The sequence below is a fragment of the Peromyscus maniculatus genome, chromosome 6 (assembly GCF_049852395.1).
Source record: "Peromyscus maniculatus bairdii isolate BWxNUB_F1_BW_parent chromosome 6, HU_Pman_BW_mat_3.1, whole genome shotgun sequence".
In the NCBI taxonomy this organism is placed as follows: Eukaryota; Metazoa; Chordata; class Mammalia; order Rodentia; family Cricetidae; genus Peromyscus; species Peromyscus maniculatus.
In genome coordinates this window covers 69,898,218-69,918,430 of record NC_134857.1, presented here as the reverse complement: position 1 = coordinate 69,918,430, position 20,213 = coordinate 69,898,218, and the positions used below count along the sequence as shown (strand labels likewise).

Sequence of the window (20,213 nt, the reverse complement as noted above, 5' to 3'; positions counted from 1 at the left end):
GTAATCTATGGGCACGATGGGACATATGTGTAATCTATGGGCACGATGGGATATGTGTGTAATCTATGGGCACGATGGGACATGTGTGTAATCTATGGGCACGATGGGACATGTGTGTAATCTATGGGCACGATGGGACATGTGTGTAATCTATGGGCACGATGGGGCATGTGTGTAATCTATGGGTATGATGGGACATGTGTGTAATCTATGGGCACGATGGGACATGTGTGTAATCTATGGGCACGATGGGACATGTGTGTAATCTATGGGCATGTATGTAATCTATGGGCATGTGTGTAATCTATGGGCACGATGGGACATGTGTGTAATCTATGGGCACGATGGGGCATGTGTGTAATCTATGGGTACGATGGGGCATGTGTGTAATCTATGGGCACGATGGGGCATGTGTGTAATCTATGGGCATGTGTGTAATCTATGGGCATGTGTGTAATCTATGGGCATGTGTGTAATCTATGGGCACGATGGGATATGTGTGTAATCTATGGGCACGATGGGGCATGTGTGTAATCTATGGGCATGTGTGTGATCTATGGGCACGATGGGGCATGTGTGTAATCTATGGGCATGTGTGTGACCTATGGGCACAATGGGGCATGTGTGTAATCTATGGGCATGTGTAATCTATGGGCACGATGGGGCATGTGTGTAATCTATGGGCACGATGGGGCATGTGTGTAATCTATGGGCATGTGTGTAATCTATGGGCATGTGTGTAATCTATGGGCATATGTGTAATCTATGGGCATGTGTGTAATCTATGGGCATGTGTGTAATCTATGGGCATGTGTGTAATCTATGGGCACGATGGGGCATGTGTGTAATCCCAGCTCCTGAGTGGTAGAGACAGAAGGAGAGGAAGTTTAAGGCTAGCCTCAGCTACCTGGAAAGGAGGCAAAGGAGGCACCAGCACACACCTTCCCACTGAAGGCTGCCCCCGGGAGACAGCAGTAAGCGCAGGCCCGAAGTCACTTGGCATCCAGGTTCTATTGGCTTCTACCCTGTCCAATTTGTCCTCCTGGGCTTCTTCACTGGAGAACAAATCCTCCTGTGGCAGAGCCCAGGCCTGACTAACAGCTGCATCCTGAGCTCCTGGACCCACACTGGCCTACGTGGGTGCCAGAGAAGTTCACGCGGGAGAATACACGAAGCTATGCTACACAAGCCAGGCTGAGCAAAGGCGTTCATCCGATCATGTGTAGGTGCTTCTGGAAGTCTGACTTGGATCCACCCAACACCTCTGCTCCTCTTTGGAGCTGATGAGAATATGCCTTGACTCCCAGGGGGCTGAATCAGTCACCCCCATCTACCACATAGACACCGCGGCTCTCCCCAGCCTTTATTCCTTGCTCAGAACCTTATGACAGCCTCTTAGCCAGTCCATTTGCATGTGTTCCCTGTACCTGTCAAAAGCATCAATGTTGCCCTTCCCGTCGCTGTTGTAGACTATTATGTCAAGATGTGTTACTTTTGTTTATGCTCTGGAACATTCGTTTAATGATGCAAAGATGTGTTTGATTAAATAAAATTCATCTGTGGTCGGGAGGCTGAGTCAGCAACTAGCTGACAGGAAGTGGTAGGGAGGAGCCAGGTGGAGAAGGGTTTATGAGGGGGGGCCAGGGGTTGGGAGGGCGGGGGTTGGGAGGAGGACGTGAGCAAGGAGAAGAAGAGGTGTGCTACTTGTTATTCAGCCTCTCTGAGGAGCAGAATTCTACCTCAACCTTTGAATCTTAAATTCTTCAGAGGGACAGAGATTTAGTTAAGTTCCCTTCCTAGCTCAGAAAGAGCCAGAGCCTGAGGGAACAGAATTCCCTCGGGGCCTAAGGCTGCTGGTGGCGGCAGAGTTACAGTTGCTAAATAAAAGGACAAGACATCTCTAGTCAGATACTCAGTCTTCCCTCGCGGGTCTACTGCCCCACCCCCACCCCCACCCCCACCCCCACCCCATCACAATGACTGGCTGGTCCCCTCCAGGGGAGCCAGTCTTCCCTGTATCTCAGGCTGTGCCGGAGGATCAAGTAACCCTGTTCTCCCAGAAGCACTGCCCCTCTCTCTTTTAAAGCCCTATCTGCCGCCCTTAGACTGTGCCCCATGGGAGAGGGGTCCTCCTTGAGGCCAGAAAGTACTACTGACCCACCATGCTAAGAGAACATTTTTCTCAATGACAAGTGCCAGTGTTTAGGTCCAGTGAAGGGTCTCTGAAGTGGCTGCCCAGGCGTAAGGGGAGGGTACGGACTCCCAAAGAAGGTCCCAGGACCTATAGCAATCATGGCTTTCCAAGAGGCCACTCCAGCTGGCGGCGGGCGCAATCTAGCTCTCGAAGTTAGTAAGCGGTAGTCTGGCCCTCTGCTAAGGGACGGAGGTTCAGTCTGGAGAGACAAACCCACCCCACAGCTGGAAAAGGCTAAGACCCATCCTTGAGGTCAGGTGCCTCTGTGTCTTGATTTCACGACTCTCATGAACACCCACGCCCAATATACAAGAGGTCCCCACTGGGTGTGACCTGTTTGTCATCTTTAAAATGAGGTAAGGGATATAAAAATACCAGTCTAGTCAGGGGTGGGCGAGAATGAGGAAAGGTTGCTGGGAGGCGGTGGCACAGCCTTTAATCCCAGCACTTGGGAGGCAGAGGGGTGGATCTCTGTGAGTTCGAGGCCAGCCTGATCTACAGAGTGAGTTCCAGGACAGCCCTGACTATTACATAGAGAAACCTATCTCAAAAACAAGAGGGAGAAAGGGGGTGGGGGAGGGCTGTCCTAGGCTTTAGGCTCAGGTCAACCTCTGCAGGATTCATTCTAGCCAGGTGCAAGGCAGAGCAGGGACCCACACCTACCCCGACACCCCAGCGCTTCTAAGATACAGGGAAGTAAGAGGTCTCCATCTTTGAGCTGTGTTCCAAGGAGGTTTATTAGGATTCCAGGGCCGAGAGCGCACACACAGGGAAGCAGAACCATCACGGCTCAGCAGGCCTGGTCATCCACGGGCATGGGAATGGTCCTGCCTCAAGTAAAACTAGTGCACCCTCCTTTGCCCTGAGAGCGTCCTGAAGAGGAGGGCGTCCCCTCCAGGGGAGCCAAGCACACCAGAGGTTTCCAAACTTGCCCACTGCTCACGAGCATCCTTCCCATACCTCTGGAAATGGAGAGCCAGACTGTCTGCTCTCCGACCTCAGCTAGGACTAGGGAGCCGCATGTGGCAGGACCAGTGTTCGCCCAGTGCAGCCGTCTCTGCTCGCCCCTGACGTCTGGTCACTAAAGTTTGGCACGGATATATTCCAGCAGGTTCTCCAACTGGTCTTCCAGGCACTGCTCATCCCCGTGGTTCTCAATGACCCAGTCAAAGTTCCCAAAGTTGTCCAGGCCGCACTCTGACTCAGCATCATCCACCCCTGGGAGAGAGAGAGGAGAGGAGTCAGGCCCCAGCCCTCCTCAAACCAGGCATCCACTCTGTGCCTCCCCCTGAGAACCTCTGTGAGCAGCTGCGGCCTCCCACCACCGGCCGAGCTCCCAGGCAGTCCCTGAAGAAATCACTCTGCCCTTGCTGTTGTCTACAGAGAGCAGACCGGGTCATCGAAAACTACAGACTACCCAAAGGGGCGTCACACTCTTAGGCCAGGCTGGCATGTGCTGGACTGGGGTCTGCTGGGAGGCTGTGTCCTCAGGGTTGGAAGCAGGGTGAGGGTGTGGCTCCTCCTCCACCACCTTCATGGCCTTGAGAAGGAGACTTGACCTTTCTGGGCCAAAGCCCTCATCTGCCATGAGTACAGGAACAGCCGCAGCCTTGGGGCAGTGGTAAAGCAGTGAGTAACAGGAAGTGTGTAAAGCACCAGACACAGGCCGGCCGCCGGAGTGCCCAGCAGATGCACTGTTAGTAGCAGTCACAATCATTAGATCTGAGGGTATTGCCCGGCATGGTGGCACACGGCTTTTGTCTCAGCACTCGGGGAAGCAGAGGCAGGTGGATTTCTGTGAATTCGGGGCCAGCCTGGTCTACAGAGCGAGTTCCAGGCCAGCCAGGGCTACACAGAGAAACCCTGTTTTGAAAAACCAAAATAAATAAATAAATAAATAAATAAATAAATAAATCTGAGTGTACCAAAGAAGAGTGATCTGGGGCAGTTCAGAGGCCTGAGCTGTACTTCACAGCTGCCTGGGAAACTTCCTGTCCAGCCCCCTGATGTGTCAATCAAACAGAAGCAGGGTTTGTTCAGCTTGCTCACTCACAGCCACTGTTAGCCCCCACCAGGTTGGGAAAGCCAAGTCTAAGGACCACAGAATAGAGCCTGGCCAGAGAAGTCCATGGCCTTGAGAAGACAGCCAAAGAAGATACCCTACGAACTTGGCAACTTGGCTTTCTCCCAACCCATCCCTCAGGCCTTCGATTCCCCTTCCCAAGCTCTCACCCACTCCCCCCAGGCCTGCTGGGGGGCAAGCAGGAGACCTAGAGCACAGGGGTGGTGGAGCCGTGTGCTGAGCCTCGGGGTGTCATCGGCAGCCTACCTGGCGTGAACACCCAGCCCCGGTGCTGGCGGCTCTGTTCCGAGGCTACGACGCGGACTGTCTGGGTCACCGCCCCATAGGCCTCCTGAAACCACTGGATGTCAGACCCCCTCCGTGTGTCACTCACCAGCTGCAGAGGAGAGACACAAACAGGTGACCGTTAGGACAAAGCGCTAGAGGGGGAAAGGGGGGTGGGGCACGTGCTATAGAAGCCAGAAAAATAGTGCAGCTCCCTGAACAAACGCTTCTGAGTCCTGCCACCCGCCGGACAGCTCCATCGCCCGGCTGTGGTACTAAGTAAGGGGCACTGAGTGTACTTACTGTGCGCTGGCCCTGTGCCAGGCACCGAGGATGGAGTCATAAACAAAACACACCTTGCCCTGCTCTCTTGGCGCTGGCACATACCACACAGCAGGAGGGACCCGAGATACGCAGCAACTTCTCCAATACCCAGGGCCCACCGCACAGATAGATAAACGTCAGCCCAGAATGGCCAAAACGTAGTTCCTCCGCTCCTGACCTCTCCGCTCCTGACTCTTCCTATCTTAGAAAAACGACAGCTGCCCAGAACGAAACCCTTGTCCTTCTACCCCATACCCAACTCATCACCCACTCCACTCCTGCTGGCTCTATCCTTAAAATCCATGTAAAACTGGCCCCTTCCCAAGTCTCTCACAGCCCTGAGCTCCAGCCAGACACCAGCCTGTCCCACAGGCCGCTCTAGAGCGCCCCCCCCCCTACTTCACCCGCTCTCCAGCAGCCAGAGCAAGCCTGTTACATCCTTTGGTTTCCAAACAAGGTCTCCCTATGCAGCCCTGGCTGGCCAAGAAATTGCTGTGTAGCTAAGGCTGACATTCAACTCCCAATCCCCCTGCCTGCCTTTGCCTCCTGAGTGCTGGGATTACGGCCATGAGCACCACATCTATAATCCCAGGGGTGTGTGTGTGTGTGTGTGTGTGTGCGTGTGTGTGTGTGTGCGTGCGTGCGTGCGTGCGTGCGTGCGTGCGTGCGTGTGTGTGTGTGTGTGTGTGTGTAGATAATTCGAAGGATTCAGTTTTCTCCTTCCACCATGTGGGTCCTGGGGATCAAACTCAGGTCTTCAGGCTTGGCAACAAATGCCGTTATGCACTGGGATATTGCACCAGCTTCTACCTGGCTTTTTGATGTGGGTTCTGGGGGATCTGAGCTGCAGGACTTTACCCACTGAGCCATCTCCCCAGCCTCAGGGCCTCAACCACATTCCCACCAAGAACTATCTCCAGATACTAACACATGCTCTACCATTGGCCTACACCCCAAGATGCCTTTTAATTCCTAAGCTGTGTCTTTCCTCTTCTCAGAACCCCCACCCCAGTGACTTCTAGACTCTTCCAAAGCCTCACAAGGTCTGTCCTTAACCTCTCACAACCACCACATGGCTGTCTCTCAAACATATCACGAACAGGCCTCCAGCCTTCGCACTCTGGTCCTTCTTTCCGGAAAGCTACTTCCCCAACTACCCATCCAGCTCACGCCTTCATTTCCTTTAGGTCACGCTCCAAGCTCACCTTATGACCTTCTCTGAGGCCCTTAAACAGCAGTCCCTCCCCAGACTGCCCACACCGCCATCTGTCTTGTTCTGTTCCACCTGGCATCGTCTACATCTACTCAGTACCTGTCTCCCCAACTCCCAGCTAGAACATCAGGTTCCCTGAAGGTAGTGTTTTCATCGCATTTTACACCAACACATCCTCAGGACCTGGACAGGTGCCTGGCACAAGGAAACACTCCACAGTTAGCACAAGAATGAATAAGGAAGGCCCAGCATAGGGTGCTGTGAACTAGTTAAGACCTGGGGAGTGGAGGCAGGGGGATGATCAGGGGCTCAAGGTCATCTTTGCTATCTGGGAGATTCAAAGCCAGCCTTGTCTTGAATAAGACCCTGTCTTAGGGGAAGGAAAAAAAAAAAGAAGGAATAATGGGTATCCAGGAAGGCTTCCCCATGGAGGTGGACATGAGAACTGTCCATGGAGGTGGACATGAGAACTGTGGGAGTTAACCAGGCAAAAACGGCAGGAAAGTGCAGTCGGGCAGGAAGAAGACACACAAAAGCATGATCCACCAGGCGTGGTGATACATGCATTTGATCCCAGCACTTGGGAGACAGAGGCAGGTGGATCTCTGTGAGTCTGGGGCCATCCTAGTTTACAAAGTGAGCTCCAAGACAGTCAGGGCTACAGAGTGAGACCTTGTCTCAAAAAAAAAAAAACAAAAACAAAAAAGTGGAAAAGAAGAAAAGGGGGGTGCTGGAGAGATGGCTCAGAGGTTAAGAGCACTGACTACTCTTCCAGAGGTCCTGAGTTCAATTCCCAGCAACCACATGGTGGCTCACAACCATCTATCATGAGATCTGGCGCCCTCTTCTGGCCTGCAGTCATACATGCTGTATAGATAATAAATAAATAAATCTTTTTTAAAAAAAAAGAAGAAAAAGAAGAAGCAAAGCATGATCACATGATTGACAGAAGAGAAGCAGGTGGCCACAGCGGTTAGGAAAGGAAAGGCTGCAGGCCTGCATCAAGGCCCAAAGTTGCATCAAAGCTTGGACTTAGCTCAGGAGAGCGGTGGGGAGCCACCAGTGAACGCTAGACAGGCCAGTGATTCGTGGCTTAATTCTTAAAGAGTCCCATGGCTTCCAAGCAGAAACGGGTCACTGAGGCAAGAGACACCAGCAAGAGACGTTGAGATGTTAGAGACTTGGACACCAGGGGGCAGTGAAGAAGAGAGATGGCCACAGCAAAGGGCTGGGAAGACGGGTTTTGCCAGCCACGCTGACCCTCTTACCCAGACAGGCTGGGACACGCCTTCCACGATCTTCCTGCAGAAGAAGCCTGGGTCGGCCTGGCGCTTCTCCTCCCCCCAGCGGATCATGTCCCTCCGGTAGGCCTCCTTGTAGGTGCTGGCATCCAGGAGTCTCTGGAAGTCCAAGCCATGCTCCTGCCCAAAGCACAGTCCATCTATGACACAGTCTTTCCTAAAATGGGAAGAACCGCCCCGCCTGGCGCCACCTCCCTTCCCAGGCACTAGCCAGCCGGGAGCAGGGTAAGAGGAAGAGAACGCCGCCCAGGGGGAGACCTGAAAGCTGGGGGGGTCTCAGGACAATTCCAGAAACTGTTTGAAATGTGTGGTGTAGCTCTTCTCTTCTGAGGGTTTCATTTTCCCAATCATTTCTGGCTTCAACTAATCTTGAAATTAGTTGGCATCCCCTGGGCACAGCCTCAGCCTTCAGCCAAAGCGGGGAATTTGAAAAACTAAAGCAAAACCGCATTCCAACCAGAAGCCTTGTTTCCTGGCATCATCTGCCTCCATCACAAACTCCAGAGAGGTATCTTCCCCTTCCCCTCATCCATCCCGAAGGTCCTGGCACTTGGCTGAGACAACATCACTCCATTTGGCTCTGGGCATTCCTAGGCTCTTATACACCCAGAGGACCCCTTAGGCAGGAGCGACTACCCTGACCCCCCGGAAACTGCTTCTACACCTGCCTTCCACTTTCCAGAGACGATGACAAGCAAAGGATCCATCCAGATGGCTACAGAACAGAAAGGGGTTCTCAAAAATATCATCCATAGCCAGGTGGTGGTGGCACACACCTTTAATCCCAGCACTCAGGAGGCAGAGGCAGGTAGAGCTCTGAATTCAAGGCCAGTCTGGTCTACAGAGTAAGTTCCAGGACAGTCAGGGCTACACAGAAAAACCCTATCTAGGAAAAAAAAAAAAAAAAGAAGAAGAAGAAAGAAAAAGACAAAATCATCCAGAGGCTGGAGAGATGACTCAGAGGTTAAGAGGTCCTGAGTTCAGGGCCCAGCAACCACAAGGTGGCTCACAACCATCTGTAATGAGATCTGGTGCCCTCTTCTGGCCTGCAGGGATACATGCAGGCAGAACACTGAATACTTAATAAATAAATAAATCTTAAAAAAACAAAACAAGCCGGGCGGTGGTGGCGCACACCTGTAATCCCAGCACTTGGGAGGCAGAGGCAGGCGGATCTCTGTGAGTTCGAGGCCAGCCTGGGCTACAGAGTGAGTTCTGGGAAAGGCGCAAAGCTACACAGAGAAACCCTGTCTGGAAAAAAAAAACAAAAACAAAAACTGTTCTTCTAGAGGACCTGGGTTCAATTTCTTGCTCCCACACAATGACTCACAAACATCTGTAACTCCAATTCCAGGCAATCCAACGGCCTCTCTGGCCTCTGAGGGCACCAGGCACCCAAGTGGTACACAGATATACACCAGGAAAAATACTCATACATATAAAATCTTTTTAATTAAAAAAAAAAAAAAAACACCAGTTCATGTTCTGGTTTCCCCTACTAACTCAACGAAGAGAAACCTGCTCTCCTGGGCTCTCTCCGTGTCCTGGTGACAGTGGCAGACGCTGTTCAGCGAGCCAGTGAGCAGCCCTACTTACGATCTGTCTATTCTCCAGGAGCATCCGACCCACCTAGCCAATGGTGATTCCCACTAACTGAAGAAGAAATCAATGTGTCAAGAGATTCCCTCTGGGGTTCCAGTTGCTGGGGTGGGGACACTGCTGGAATGATGCTGAACCACCGGCAAATATCAAGGACCACCAGGCCATCGGGACCCCCCTACGGCGTTTTGAAAACTGCCACCTCCTGAGTCTGGGGAGGTAGGTCAGTGATGGATTGGAGCACTTGCCTAGAGTTTCTGGGGTCGAAGGCTCCATGCCCAGCACTAAAGACAAATACAATACACTGTCAGCAGGTCTGGGCGGAGCCTAGCTTAGGAACTTCAGGAGCAGACAGTGGGTTTGAAGCTGCGCCCCAGGCCCCACTAAGGAGGGCTGCACCCCTTCCTCTGCCTTCCTTCCTCCTCCTGGCCTTGAGGAACTCCTCCATCAGCTTCACTGGGAAGAAGTCTCCCAGAGAAAATGTGGAAGCCTCTGAGTCTCCTTACCCCGCTGAGGTCTCTCAGGCTGCTACCCTATGACTAGGCCAGCCGAGCTGGTAGAAATCTGGGGAGCCAGGGCTGTAGATTCACCTGAAGGAGAGGAGGTGAGCTCAGGTCCCTGGAAGGGCGCATACACCAGGCTCAGCACCCAGCGCTGGTGACCTTGGTCTGCTCACTGTGTGCAAACCTGACCTTGCCTCTCTGTTCTTTCCCTGCAGTCTAAGATGCTGGGAGTTCCTATGCAGTTTTCAATCCCTTTTTAATAATCAATAATTGTATGTTTTCTATCCACATGATTTAAAAGTCAAAAGAGGCCAGACTTGGTGGCCCACGCCTTAATCCCAGCACTCAGGAGGCAGAGGCAGGTGGATTTCTGTGAGTTCTAGGCCAGCCAGAGACCCAGTTTCAAAGTAATAACAGTCAGATAGCAACAACCGAAATTCAAAAGAGATGTGTTCGCCGGGTGGTGGTGGCGCACGCCTTTAATCCCAGCACTCGGGAGGCAGAGCCAGGCGGATCTCTGTGAGTTCGAGGCCAGCCTGTGCTACCAAGTGAGCTCCAGGAAAGGAGCAAAGCTACACAGAGAAACCCTGTCTCGAAAAACCAAAAAAAAAAGAGAGAGAGAGATGCGTTCATTTACAATAAAAATCTCTTTTCCTCCCTCCCTTCCTCCCCTCCCCGAGGCAGCCAACACTACAGTCCCATGGTGGCTTTTCCAGCACCACAGGCCTGCATCCCTCATAGCTGGGACAGTGCCCAAAAGGACAAGCACCTCATATGTGTGCTGGAAGAAGAGCTGGATATATGAGCAAAAATACTTACAATGCCTTGTTTTTTCTTTTTCTTTTTTCCCCTTGAGACAATGTCTCACTCTGTAACCCTGGCTGGCCTAGAAGTCTCTTTGTAGACCAGGATGGCCTTAAATTCACAGAGATCCACCTGCCTCTGCCTTCTGAGTACTGAGATTAAATGCATGCACCACCGTGTATGATTCTAATTCTCAGTTATTAGTATGGTTTGTCCCACCAGATCTCCGTTCAGCCTTGTCCCCAGTAGGGTGGGTATTGGGGGGCCTCTGAGGTATTGTGGCTCTCAGGGAGGACTAATGAGTTCCCACTCTTATGGGACTGGATTGGTCACCCTAAGTGTAGGTTATTTTATAAAAGGATCCAGGCCTCTCCCCTCAGTTGCTCTTACCACGTGACCCTCCTTTTGTCCACTGTCCTTCCACCATAAGGTCCTTACCAGAAGCTAAGGGGATGCCAACAGCATGTGCTTGGACCTTCAGAACTTGAGCTATAAACCCCTTTTCTGTACAAAGTACCCCACCTCAGATATTGTGTTACCCCAAAACAAACCGACTAGCACAGCAACACACTGCACTTAACAATATATCTTGACAACTCACATGACTAAATTCCTTTGGGGGAAGAGGTATGTGCATACATTTGGAGGTCAGACATCTACCTCGGGTGCTATTCCGTCCACCTCGGGGGGGGGGGGGGGGGGGGGGGGGGGGGGTGTTAATTTTGTTTCTGAGATAAGGTTTCTCACTAGGACCTGCAGCTGACCAATCAGGCTAAGCTGGCTGGCCAGCAAGCCCAGAGGTCCGCCTGCCTCTGCCTCCCCGGTGCTGGGATTAGAAGTGTTCATGGCCATGCCTGGCTTTTTACGTAGGTACTAGGGACCTGGGTCCAGCAAGCATTTTACCAACTGCACTATCGCCCCAGCCCTTAATAATTCCAGGGTTGCATCAGGTCAGCGGAGTGGGAGAGTATGGTGGCATGCCATAGTTTTCAGTGAGAGGATGATAACACAGATCCTTATCAGTATGGTGGGCCAGTCTCGCAATGGACCCCTATGAGTCAGGTGGCATCAGGGCTGCCAACTCAAGTGTCGACAGCCCTTCCTGGAGCCTTTCTTTTTTTGTTTGTTCTAAAGGCAGGGTCTCATATCTAGAGTCACTGGGACCATGCCAGTGATTCAAGCAGCAGCCACAGCTCCAAAATTCAAAAGCAGGCTCCTTCCAGCCCCCCAGACGCCACAAGTCACCACCTACCCGAGCATACTGCTCCTTGAGTGGACCAGAGAGCCGCAGGACCGCACAGATGTTACCTCCAAGTCTACGGGACAGGGAATCAGAACCCAGTTAGCCTAAGCTGCCAAGAGTCTCCAGTGTCTAGAAGAGGAGTCCAGTGCCTCTGTTGCTCCTTTCTACCATGGGAATCTATCAGGCAGGTCTCCCCTCCTGTGATCCTCTTTGCTCAGCTATAAAATGAAAACAATGAAGATAACATCGTCTGCCCTATCACTCAGACAGGATTATTATGAGAGTCAAAGGAATATGAAGGAGCCCTGAAACTAACAGGTAGAACCTATAAATAAGAGCCATGGGAGGTGACATTCTGGCTGGATCAGGTTACTGCTGGGACCCTAAACTCATTCTCTCAGAGCCACAGAGACCTTGGTATAAATTGACGCGGCCACCACAACTTTAATAATTTGTGCTTTCAGTTACTCAGTGTACTTAGCAACCATCTACTGGGTGCTATACTAAGTCCCAATGTAGGAGTCCCAATATCCACCTGACACTGAGATGCTCACAGACTCACAGATGCTCTTAAGCACCTACATGGTGAAACAGGTGCTTCCCCTTCCTTCTTTTTTTGATGTGTGTATGTGTGTGTGTGTGTGTGTGTGTGTGTGTGTGTGTGTAGGTTACAAATCAGTCTGTTTTGTTTTGTTTTTTGAGACAGTGTTTCTCTGTGTAGACCAGGCTGTCCTCGAACTCACAGAGATCCGCCTGCCTCTGCCTCCCAAGTGCTGGGATTAAAGGCATGCGCCACCACTGCTCAGCCCAGATCAGTCTTGACAGCAAATGCCTCTACCTGCTAAACTACCTCACTAGCCCACGTTTCATGTTCCAGATGAAGAAACTGAGGCTGAGTGAGGTTTAGTTAGCTAAAAATAACATTTGTTGGTAATGAAAACAGTAACTAAAAACAGCCAACATTTTATTCCTGGCTAAGAATCATTCTAATTCATGTATCTATTCATTTAATCCCTCTAACCACCCTATATAATGCCCATTCAGCAATAGGCAAGACTGGAGCAGACCAGGTAAGAAGTCTATAACAGATCATACACTAAATGCTGAGCCATGAGTTCCCAGAAGTCTACAATGGCTGGATGTGGGCCAGACATAGCGGCACATGCCTTTATTCCCGGTACTTGCTGTTCTTGCAGACCAAGGTTCCATTCCCAGCACCCACTCGAAGGGTCACAACTGTTACTCCAGTTCTGGGGATCAGATGCCCTCTTGTGGCCTCCAAGAACACCTGCACACACCATGCAGACACACTAAAACACAGACCTATAAAATAAATAAATCTTTAAAAACAACTAGAAAAGAAGGACAGAGTGAGTGAGTGAAAGGTATTACTTGGCGGCAGACACAACTGAATTTGAACCCCAAATTTGCTCCTTTATGACACTGGTAAATTTTGACCTTTTTTTGTTTTGTTGTTGTTGTTTTCAAGACAGGGTTTCTCTGTGTAGTTTTGTAGACCAGGCTGGCCTTGAACTCACAGAGATCCATCTGGCTCTGCCTTCCAAGTGCTGCGATTAAAGGCATGCGCCACCACCAACCAGTGTAAATTTTAACTTTTTTTTTTTTTTGGTCTGTTGTTTGGTTGGTTTTTGGTTTGTTTGTTTTTCGAGACAATGTTTCTCTTCTGTGTAGCCCTGGCTGTCCTGAAACTTGCTCTGTAGACCAGGCTGGCCTTGAACTCAGAAATCCACCTGCCTCTGCTTCTGGAGTGCTGGGGTTAAGGCTTGCACCACCATTACCCAGCTTTTAACATTTTTTTAATAGTCAGAATCTCACCATGTTGTCAACTCTAGCCTTGAATTCCTAGGCTCGAGTGATTCTCCTGCATTGGCCTTCCCTGCAGCTGGACTACACACACACACACACACACACACACACACACACACACACACACACACACACCAGGTTTTAGCTCTCTTAAGGGCCCCCTGCTTCTGCATCTGTGACTTGGAATTGCTAATAACACTCCTTGACAAAGAAGCTATGTGGGTTAAATGAAATGATATAAACGCTCAGTGCCTGGCATAAAATATCCAGTAAATCCCTGCAGTTACAGGTGTTCTGGGCAGACTGTCTTTGGAACAGACCCGCTCAGACGTGGGTCTTGAGAAAACGCTTGGTGTCACTTTAGTCTGCTTATCTGTACCAGTTACCTCAACACGGTCGTAGAACAGGAATGACACACTGAAGATGCCTGGGTAGTGAGTGTAATTCATGTTTCTTGAAGAGAGACCTACAGCTTCAGAGCTCCTGCAGAGGCTGGCCCCTGGTTCTCTGAGGAGGTCGTGTGCAGGCTGCTCTTTCACTGACGGTGAGGATCTACCTCCTCCTGCCCCGCGTCCTCCCGCTCGGCCCCTCCTGCCCTGGGCGAGCTCCCTCCATCATGCCCACCACTTGCGGTAGCTAGCGCCCATCCTCCGGCTTCCCTACACCCGCGGACACCTGCTCTGCAGCGTCTCGGTCACGAAGTCCTTCCCGGATTTCCTCTTCCCGCTAAACAGCAGCACCAGTCGCGGGGCGCCTCCGAGAGGGGCCATGGGGCCACCACGCTTCACCGGGCCTAAAGCTGACACTTCGGACCCCTGAATTCCAGCCGAGCACGGAGTGGACGCGTCCAGTCGAAGCAGAAGGGAGGAGGGACCCCGCCCCTTCTTCACACCACATAGCCCAAGTCGAAACCAGCGCGCAGAGAGAGGGCGAGAGAACCCGGAAGAAAAAGAGCCTTACACTCGTATCTAAGGAGTGTCCCCCCCGCCAACACGCACTTAGAACAGCCCGGTTCCGCCCACGAGTGACGTCACGACCCCGCCTTCTCGGCTGACATCCTAAACCCAGGTAGACGCGGCGTGGGAAGACGGTCCTCAGAGTCCCTTCCACACAACCCTGCAAACAGAAAGAAAAAGAAAAATAGTAATGTTGAAGGCATTTGCCAGTCTGCCTTTTTATTTGTGCGTTATAATGCATGCACTAAAGCAAGCATGTGTTTGCCCCACACTAAAAATAGCTCTTTCCAAAGTAACCAGACAATGACATGATGGGGTGTGTTTCGTGGCGTCATGGCGAGGGAGGGGCTTAGTAGAACGCCGACTATTTCATTGTTGAACAGGTTGTGTAACTGCAGAGGCCGCCAGCAAGAGCTAAGTAATCTCTGCATCTCTGGCGGTGATGGCGCACGCCTTTAATCCCAGCACTCAGGAGGCAGAGCCAGGCGGATCTCTGTGAGTTTGAGGCCAGCCTGGTCTACAGAGCGAGATCCAGGACAGGCACCAAAACTACACGGAGAAACCTTGCCTCGAAAAAAAAAAAAAAAGAGCTAAGTAATCCTTTTTTCAGCCACATTCTCCTCTCCAAAGGTTTTTGGTACATCGGCGACATCAGGTAGTATAGGTTTAAGAAGGGGCTTTGACGTCGTCCTCAACAAGATTACCCAATTTCCTCCGGAGTCCAACATGCAACCAGGAATTGAGAGGCAGAATTAGGGGTGCTCTGACACCCACTTGCTGTTGTCTGTAGATAGAATTTACTGCCCTGCATTTTTCTGAGCTTGTCAGAATAGAGCCTGCAAACCATGACTGCCCCCATTTTATGGACTCCATAAAGTCTTGTGAAGACCAAAGTGAAGCATGAAGAAACCTCTGGGGGAAAAAAAAAGCATTCTTTCCCTGTGTGTTGGAAAGAGGCGCGGGGCTGGCGATAAACCAGCGGTTAAGAGCACCGGCTGCTCTTGCAGAGCGCCTGCCTGGCCGCTCATAACCAGCTGTAACTCCAGTTCCAGGGGACCCGACGCCCTCTTCCAGCCTCTGTGGGAACTACGTGGTCTTGCGTGGTACACGGACATACAGGCAAAACCCACAGAAATAAACAAATCACTTTAAAATAAAGAGGACGGGGAGTAGCCAAGGGCATCAGAGTTGCGATCCTGGGCGAGGGATGCCGCTCAACTGGTCGAGTGCCTTCCTAGCGCTAGCCTGAGCGTGTTGGAAGCCCTACCTACTAAGTGGTGGCCAACACTAAACACACTGGGTGTGGTGGCCTGTGCCTGTACTCCTCACTAGCGCTGGAGGTGGAAGCAATCAAGTTCCAGGCCAGCCTGGGCCACAAAATAATAAAATAAAGAGAAGGGAGTGAGAGGCTGGGGAAGGTAAATAGAGGACACATGGCCCTACAACAAAATACTTTGTAAATTTTAAAGTATCCAATCACAGTGTGTTGTTTTACTTATTTCAAACACTTTGTAATTTCACAGTTTGTGATTCAACACGTTTTCTGGCCCTTCTTCAATAAACCTTTCTCTGGACCTCTCTGAAAGCCAGCTCTTACCAGGCCAACAAAGCCTATACCTGGTGAAGTCACTAAAATCATCAGAACTTCCACCCAGAGTTCCCCGTTTGCCAGACATCACTCACCTCTCCCTCCAGCCCCACCCTAAAATCAAACCTCCCTTGAATTCTGTCCCAATCACAAAACTTCCCACAACTCCTTTTTTGTTTGTTTTGGTTTTTGAGACAGAGTTTCTCCGTGTAGCCCTGGCTGCCCTGGAACTCACTCTGTAGACCAGGCTGGCCTCGAACTCACAGAGATCCGCCTGTCTCTGCCTCCCGAGTGCTGGGATTAAAGGCGTTCGCCACCACTTCCCAGCTCTCCTAGCCTCCTCACAGGTGGTTCCTTCCTGCTGCCGGCTTCACTGTGTCGTTCCCCCCCCCCCCCCATGTCCTCTCCAGGGCCTTTCTCCTCTCCTAGCGCTCATAACTTAGCATACAGTTGAGTCTGTGGCCGTTCCCCATGCTTCACTTCAGGCTTGTACTTCCCTACATTTGGGAATTCCTGCCTAGGCTGTGGGCCTCTCCCCCTCCGTCCTAACGCCCCTCCCCCTGCTGGCTCATTCTCAGCCACTGGCTCCCAACTGCTTTTCCATCCAGTCCCTGTCATCGTCCTTAGTGACTCTGCCACTCTCTTGGCCAGTCCTCTCCGCAGACCCCAGGACACACCTGGACCTTGTCATGCCCAGAACCCTTTCAATCTGCCCACTCATACGGTCAGCCACCCTTTAAGGTCACTTTTCTCAACTTCTCTGCAAAGCAGCCTGGCCCAGTGACTTGAGATGCCTCGTACAAACAAAACAAGAGAAAATTGTTACCTCAAGTTAGTGAGCTGCTCTCTTCAGCTTTGTTCAGACATAATTCCACACAAATGACCCAGGAGGCAAAGCCAGCTAATTTCTCTTAACTGCTTTTGTAAAAGTACTCCTTCCCTTCCCTCCTAAGGGTATCATATTCTCTCTCTCTCTCTGAACCTGCCTGCCCTCCATGTTTCTGCCTACATTAGCTATTCTGAGTAATTCTGGTCTGGTAAATACTTCTCCCGACAGGGTTTCTCTGTGCAGCCCTGGCTGTTCTGGATCTCGCTTTGTGGACCAGGCTGGCCTTGAACTCAGAGATCCACCTGCCTCTGCCTCCCGAGTGCTGAGATCAAAAACGTGGGCTGCCACCTCTGCCACCAACACGACGATGATTTAGTAAATACTTTTATGCCCATCCCTTACACTGGTGGTTCCTGCAACAGAATGGGTCATGGAAATGGAGAGGTCTGCTTCGGGTTGAGACACTGACAGGCCTATTTAAAGGAGGTCTGCTGGCTATATTCATACACTCTACAGTGTGAGCCCTTGGGGACCCGACCATTTCACGCTGCAGAGCCCAGAGGATGGAGCAGCTGCACTTGGTGTTCCTTCCCACCATTCCTTTATGCAACAAACTCCTACTCATACTGCAATACCCACATGTCTCTCTCTGAAGTCTACTTCCTAACTCCTCTGACGACTCACTTTGTTTGTTTGTTTGTTTTGGTCTTTGGAGATGGGGTCCTGCTATGTGGCCCAAGCTGCCTTCCAACTTGAAGTCCTCCCATCTCAGTGTTCTGGAATTAAAGGCAGTTGCCACCACCCCCAGCTGATACCCTTCTCCATTTCTTCTTTTCTTTCTTTTACATGTATGAGTATTTTGCCTGCATGTATGTCTGTCCATGCACCATGTGCGTGCCTGGAGTCCTCAGAGATCAGAAGGGGGCGTCAGATCCCTGGGGTCTGTGGACAGTTGTGAGTCACCATGTGGGTGCTGGGACTCAAACCCAGCCCTCTGGAAGAACAGCCAGTTCTTAACCCCTGATCTCTCTGCCCCCCCCCCAATAACCCATTTTCCAAGTTCCTGGTCCATCCTACATTTGCCTACATTACTGCATCTTATTTTGTAACTATTATTTTCCTCATTCCTCCATCCTCCAGAGAGCTAATACTCCATATTTATTGAACACTTACTGTGTGGCAGATCGTTTCTCGCCTAATCAAAAGAGCGGCTGAGGGCTGCAGAGACGGTTCAGCAGTTAAGAGCACTGGCTGCTCTTCCAGAGGCCCTGGGTTGGATTCCCAGCACCCACGTGGTGGTTCGCAGCCATCTCTAACTCAGCTGCAGGGATTCTGACAGGCTCTCTGGCCTCCACAGGCACATGGAGCACAGCATCCATGCAAGCAAAACACTTCTACGCATAAATGAAATAAGAGGCTGAGAGACTCGTCTCAAGGTCTAGACCTCTAGATCATTGGACCAGCTCTGACTGACTCCAAAACCAGATGTTTTCCAGGCCAGGGCAGCCTCCTGGACAGGCTGGTCCAACCTCCGCAGGCTAGGCTAGCCCCTTCCTTCTGCTTCTTCCCCCACAGCTGCATTCCATGCTTTCTTTATCTGCTTAAAAGCACATCAAGTGGTACCAAGGTGGGGTCAGGCACAATGCGGGGTGGAGTGGGGTGGTATCCCAGATGACTGATAAGAACAAGGCCTACCAGGCACATGCTTGAGTCCCAGCACTCAGGAGGCAGAGGCAAGACCACCTGGTCTACAGAGTGAGTTCCAGGACACTCAGGGCTGCATAGAGAAACCCTGTCTCGAAAAACAACAAAACAAAAAACAAAAAAGAAAGAAATGAAGGAGCAAAAGAACGGCTGCTCCGTGGGGGAGACGGGGAGGCCAGGACTTTCCCCGAGGTTAGAAGGGGCCTCCACGGATTTACCCAAGGCTAGGACTGCACAACCCTGTACCCAGTTGCTCAAAGTCCTGGGGCAGCCCCTTGAGGTCTCTCCTTTCCCTTCGCCTCTCCCATCCCAGTCCTGAGCAGGTCCAGCCCCCAGCCTGTCCTGCTGCTGCCCCCCTGTGGTCACAACCACACTTTTCTGCAAAGAGCTAGCTCAATTCCGAGCCTAAATTCAAAGCTGTGTGTGTGTGTGTGTGTGTGTGTGTGTGTGTGTGTGTGTGTGTGTGTGTGTGTACACGAGCTGACAGGTCGGGGTACACTGAGGGAGACCAGGAAGGAGGAACAGGAGCACACTCACACTCAGCCTTGAGCTCAGCTACCCTGGACTCCTGGTCCAATCTGTCCTAGCAAACTTTGGGAGACTGCATAAGTTGTTCCTCTCTGAGCCTCACACCACCTCTGAAAGGATGCTCAGTATAGGCTCTTCCAGACCTCTTACCCCCCCACCTCTGAAAGGATGCTCAGTATAGGCTCTTCCAGACCTCTTACCCCCCCACCTCTGAAAGGATGCTCAGTATAGGCTCTTCCAGACCTCTTACCCACAAACCGGAGCTGGTAAGATGGCAGCTGGTAGACAGGGGAGACTCCAGAACCAGGAGCCCAGGGAGTAGGGGGAGATCCTCTCTTTGTCTTCTTCACCAAGTGGCAAATGGGATGCATAGGTCTAGGGAGAGGAGCCAGAGACAGCACAGGAGGGCTGAATGAAGTTCAGGAGGAACGCTGGCCCAGAAGGCCGAGGCCCTGGGTTCTAGTCCAGGCCTCTGAAAAGTAACAGTAATAACTATGCAGTGTAAGTTCAGATCTGATTACATTCTTGACTCTGTGTGGGATGGGGAGGGCCAGGACTTCAGTTCAAATGTTGCCTAGACCACTGCTCTCCCACATCACCCCTAACTCATGTAAACCATAGCCAACTCTTAATTTCTGTGTGTGTGTGTGTGTGTGTGTGTGTGTGTGTGTGTGTTTCTTTCCCTATTAAAATAGTCTTACCTCCTTCTGCATCTAGTTCTCAGTGTGCTAAAATGCACAGAAAATTTGAAAAGTTAATGGCCCCTGTTAGTCCCTCCCTCCAAAGATGCCTGGGTAAGAGCCAACAGCCACACTCCAGGGCAGGCAGTTCAGCTGGGCCCCCCAGCGCTTTCCTCCCACCCCAAGGCCATGTGGCTTCAGGTTTCAGAACAGGGTCTCAGTGATGACCTCAGAGGATGACTCAGCCTGCTCTGCTGGGTGCCCCCCTTTAGGGTCAGTGAAGGTTAGTGTCCTGGGTTGGTAACGATGTCTACCAAGGGTGAACCCCCCTACCCCACCCCCTCCTAGAGGAATGAAGGGGAGGACGATGTCATGGTCTAGAGGCAGGGCATCAAAACTTGGTGGAGGCAGAGGTTGGCCAGCCCTATTCCTAAGCCCATATATCATCAAATCAAGCCAAGCACCTCCCCACCCGCCCCACCCGCCCCACCCCACCAAACCAGCTTTTGCTTTCCCCCATTTCCCAACCTTGCGTAAAGGCACAGTCGTCCACTTGTCCCAAGGCTAGGAGGC

The 20,213-nt window shown here is 51.5% G+C and overlaps 1 protein-coding gene across 2 annotated transcripts; it reads right to left on the bottom strand.

The window, feature by feature from the left end:
- Positions 1-2,913: 2,913 nt before the first annotated feature.
- Positions 2,914-14,269, bottom strand: Pmvk (phosphomevalonate kinase). 2 transcript variants are annotated; one of them, XM_006976311.4, is made up of 5 exons: positions 14,031-14,269; positions 11,538-11,601; positions 7,347-7,499; positions 4,524-4,653; positions 2,914-3,412 (listed from the first exon to the last, which is right to left on the bottom strand). In XM_006976311.4, exons 1-5 carry the CDS (start codon positions 14,123-14,125, stop codon positions 3,276-3,278), a joined length of 579 nt encoding a protein of 192 aa, XP_006976373.1. In that variant the 5' UTR covers positions 14,126-14,269; the 3' UTR covers positions 2,914-3,275. The 2 variants fall into 2 exon arrangements, with proteins under 2 accessions (XP_006976373.1, XP_042135328.1); XM_042279394.2 differs by lacking the exon at positions 11,538-11,601 and having other exon boundaries at positions 3,131-3,412; positions 14,031-14,165.
- Positions 14,270-20,213: the final 5,944 nt, after the last annotated feature.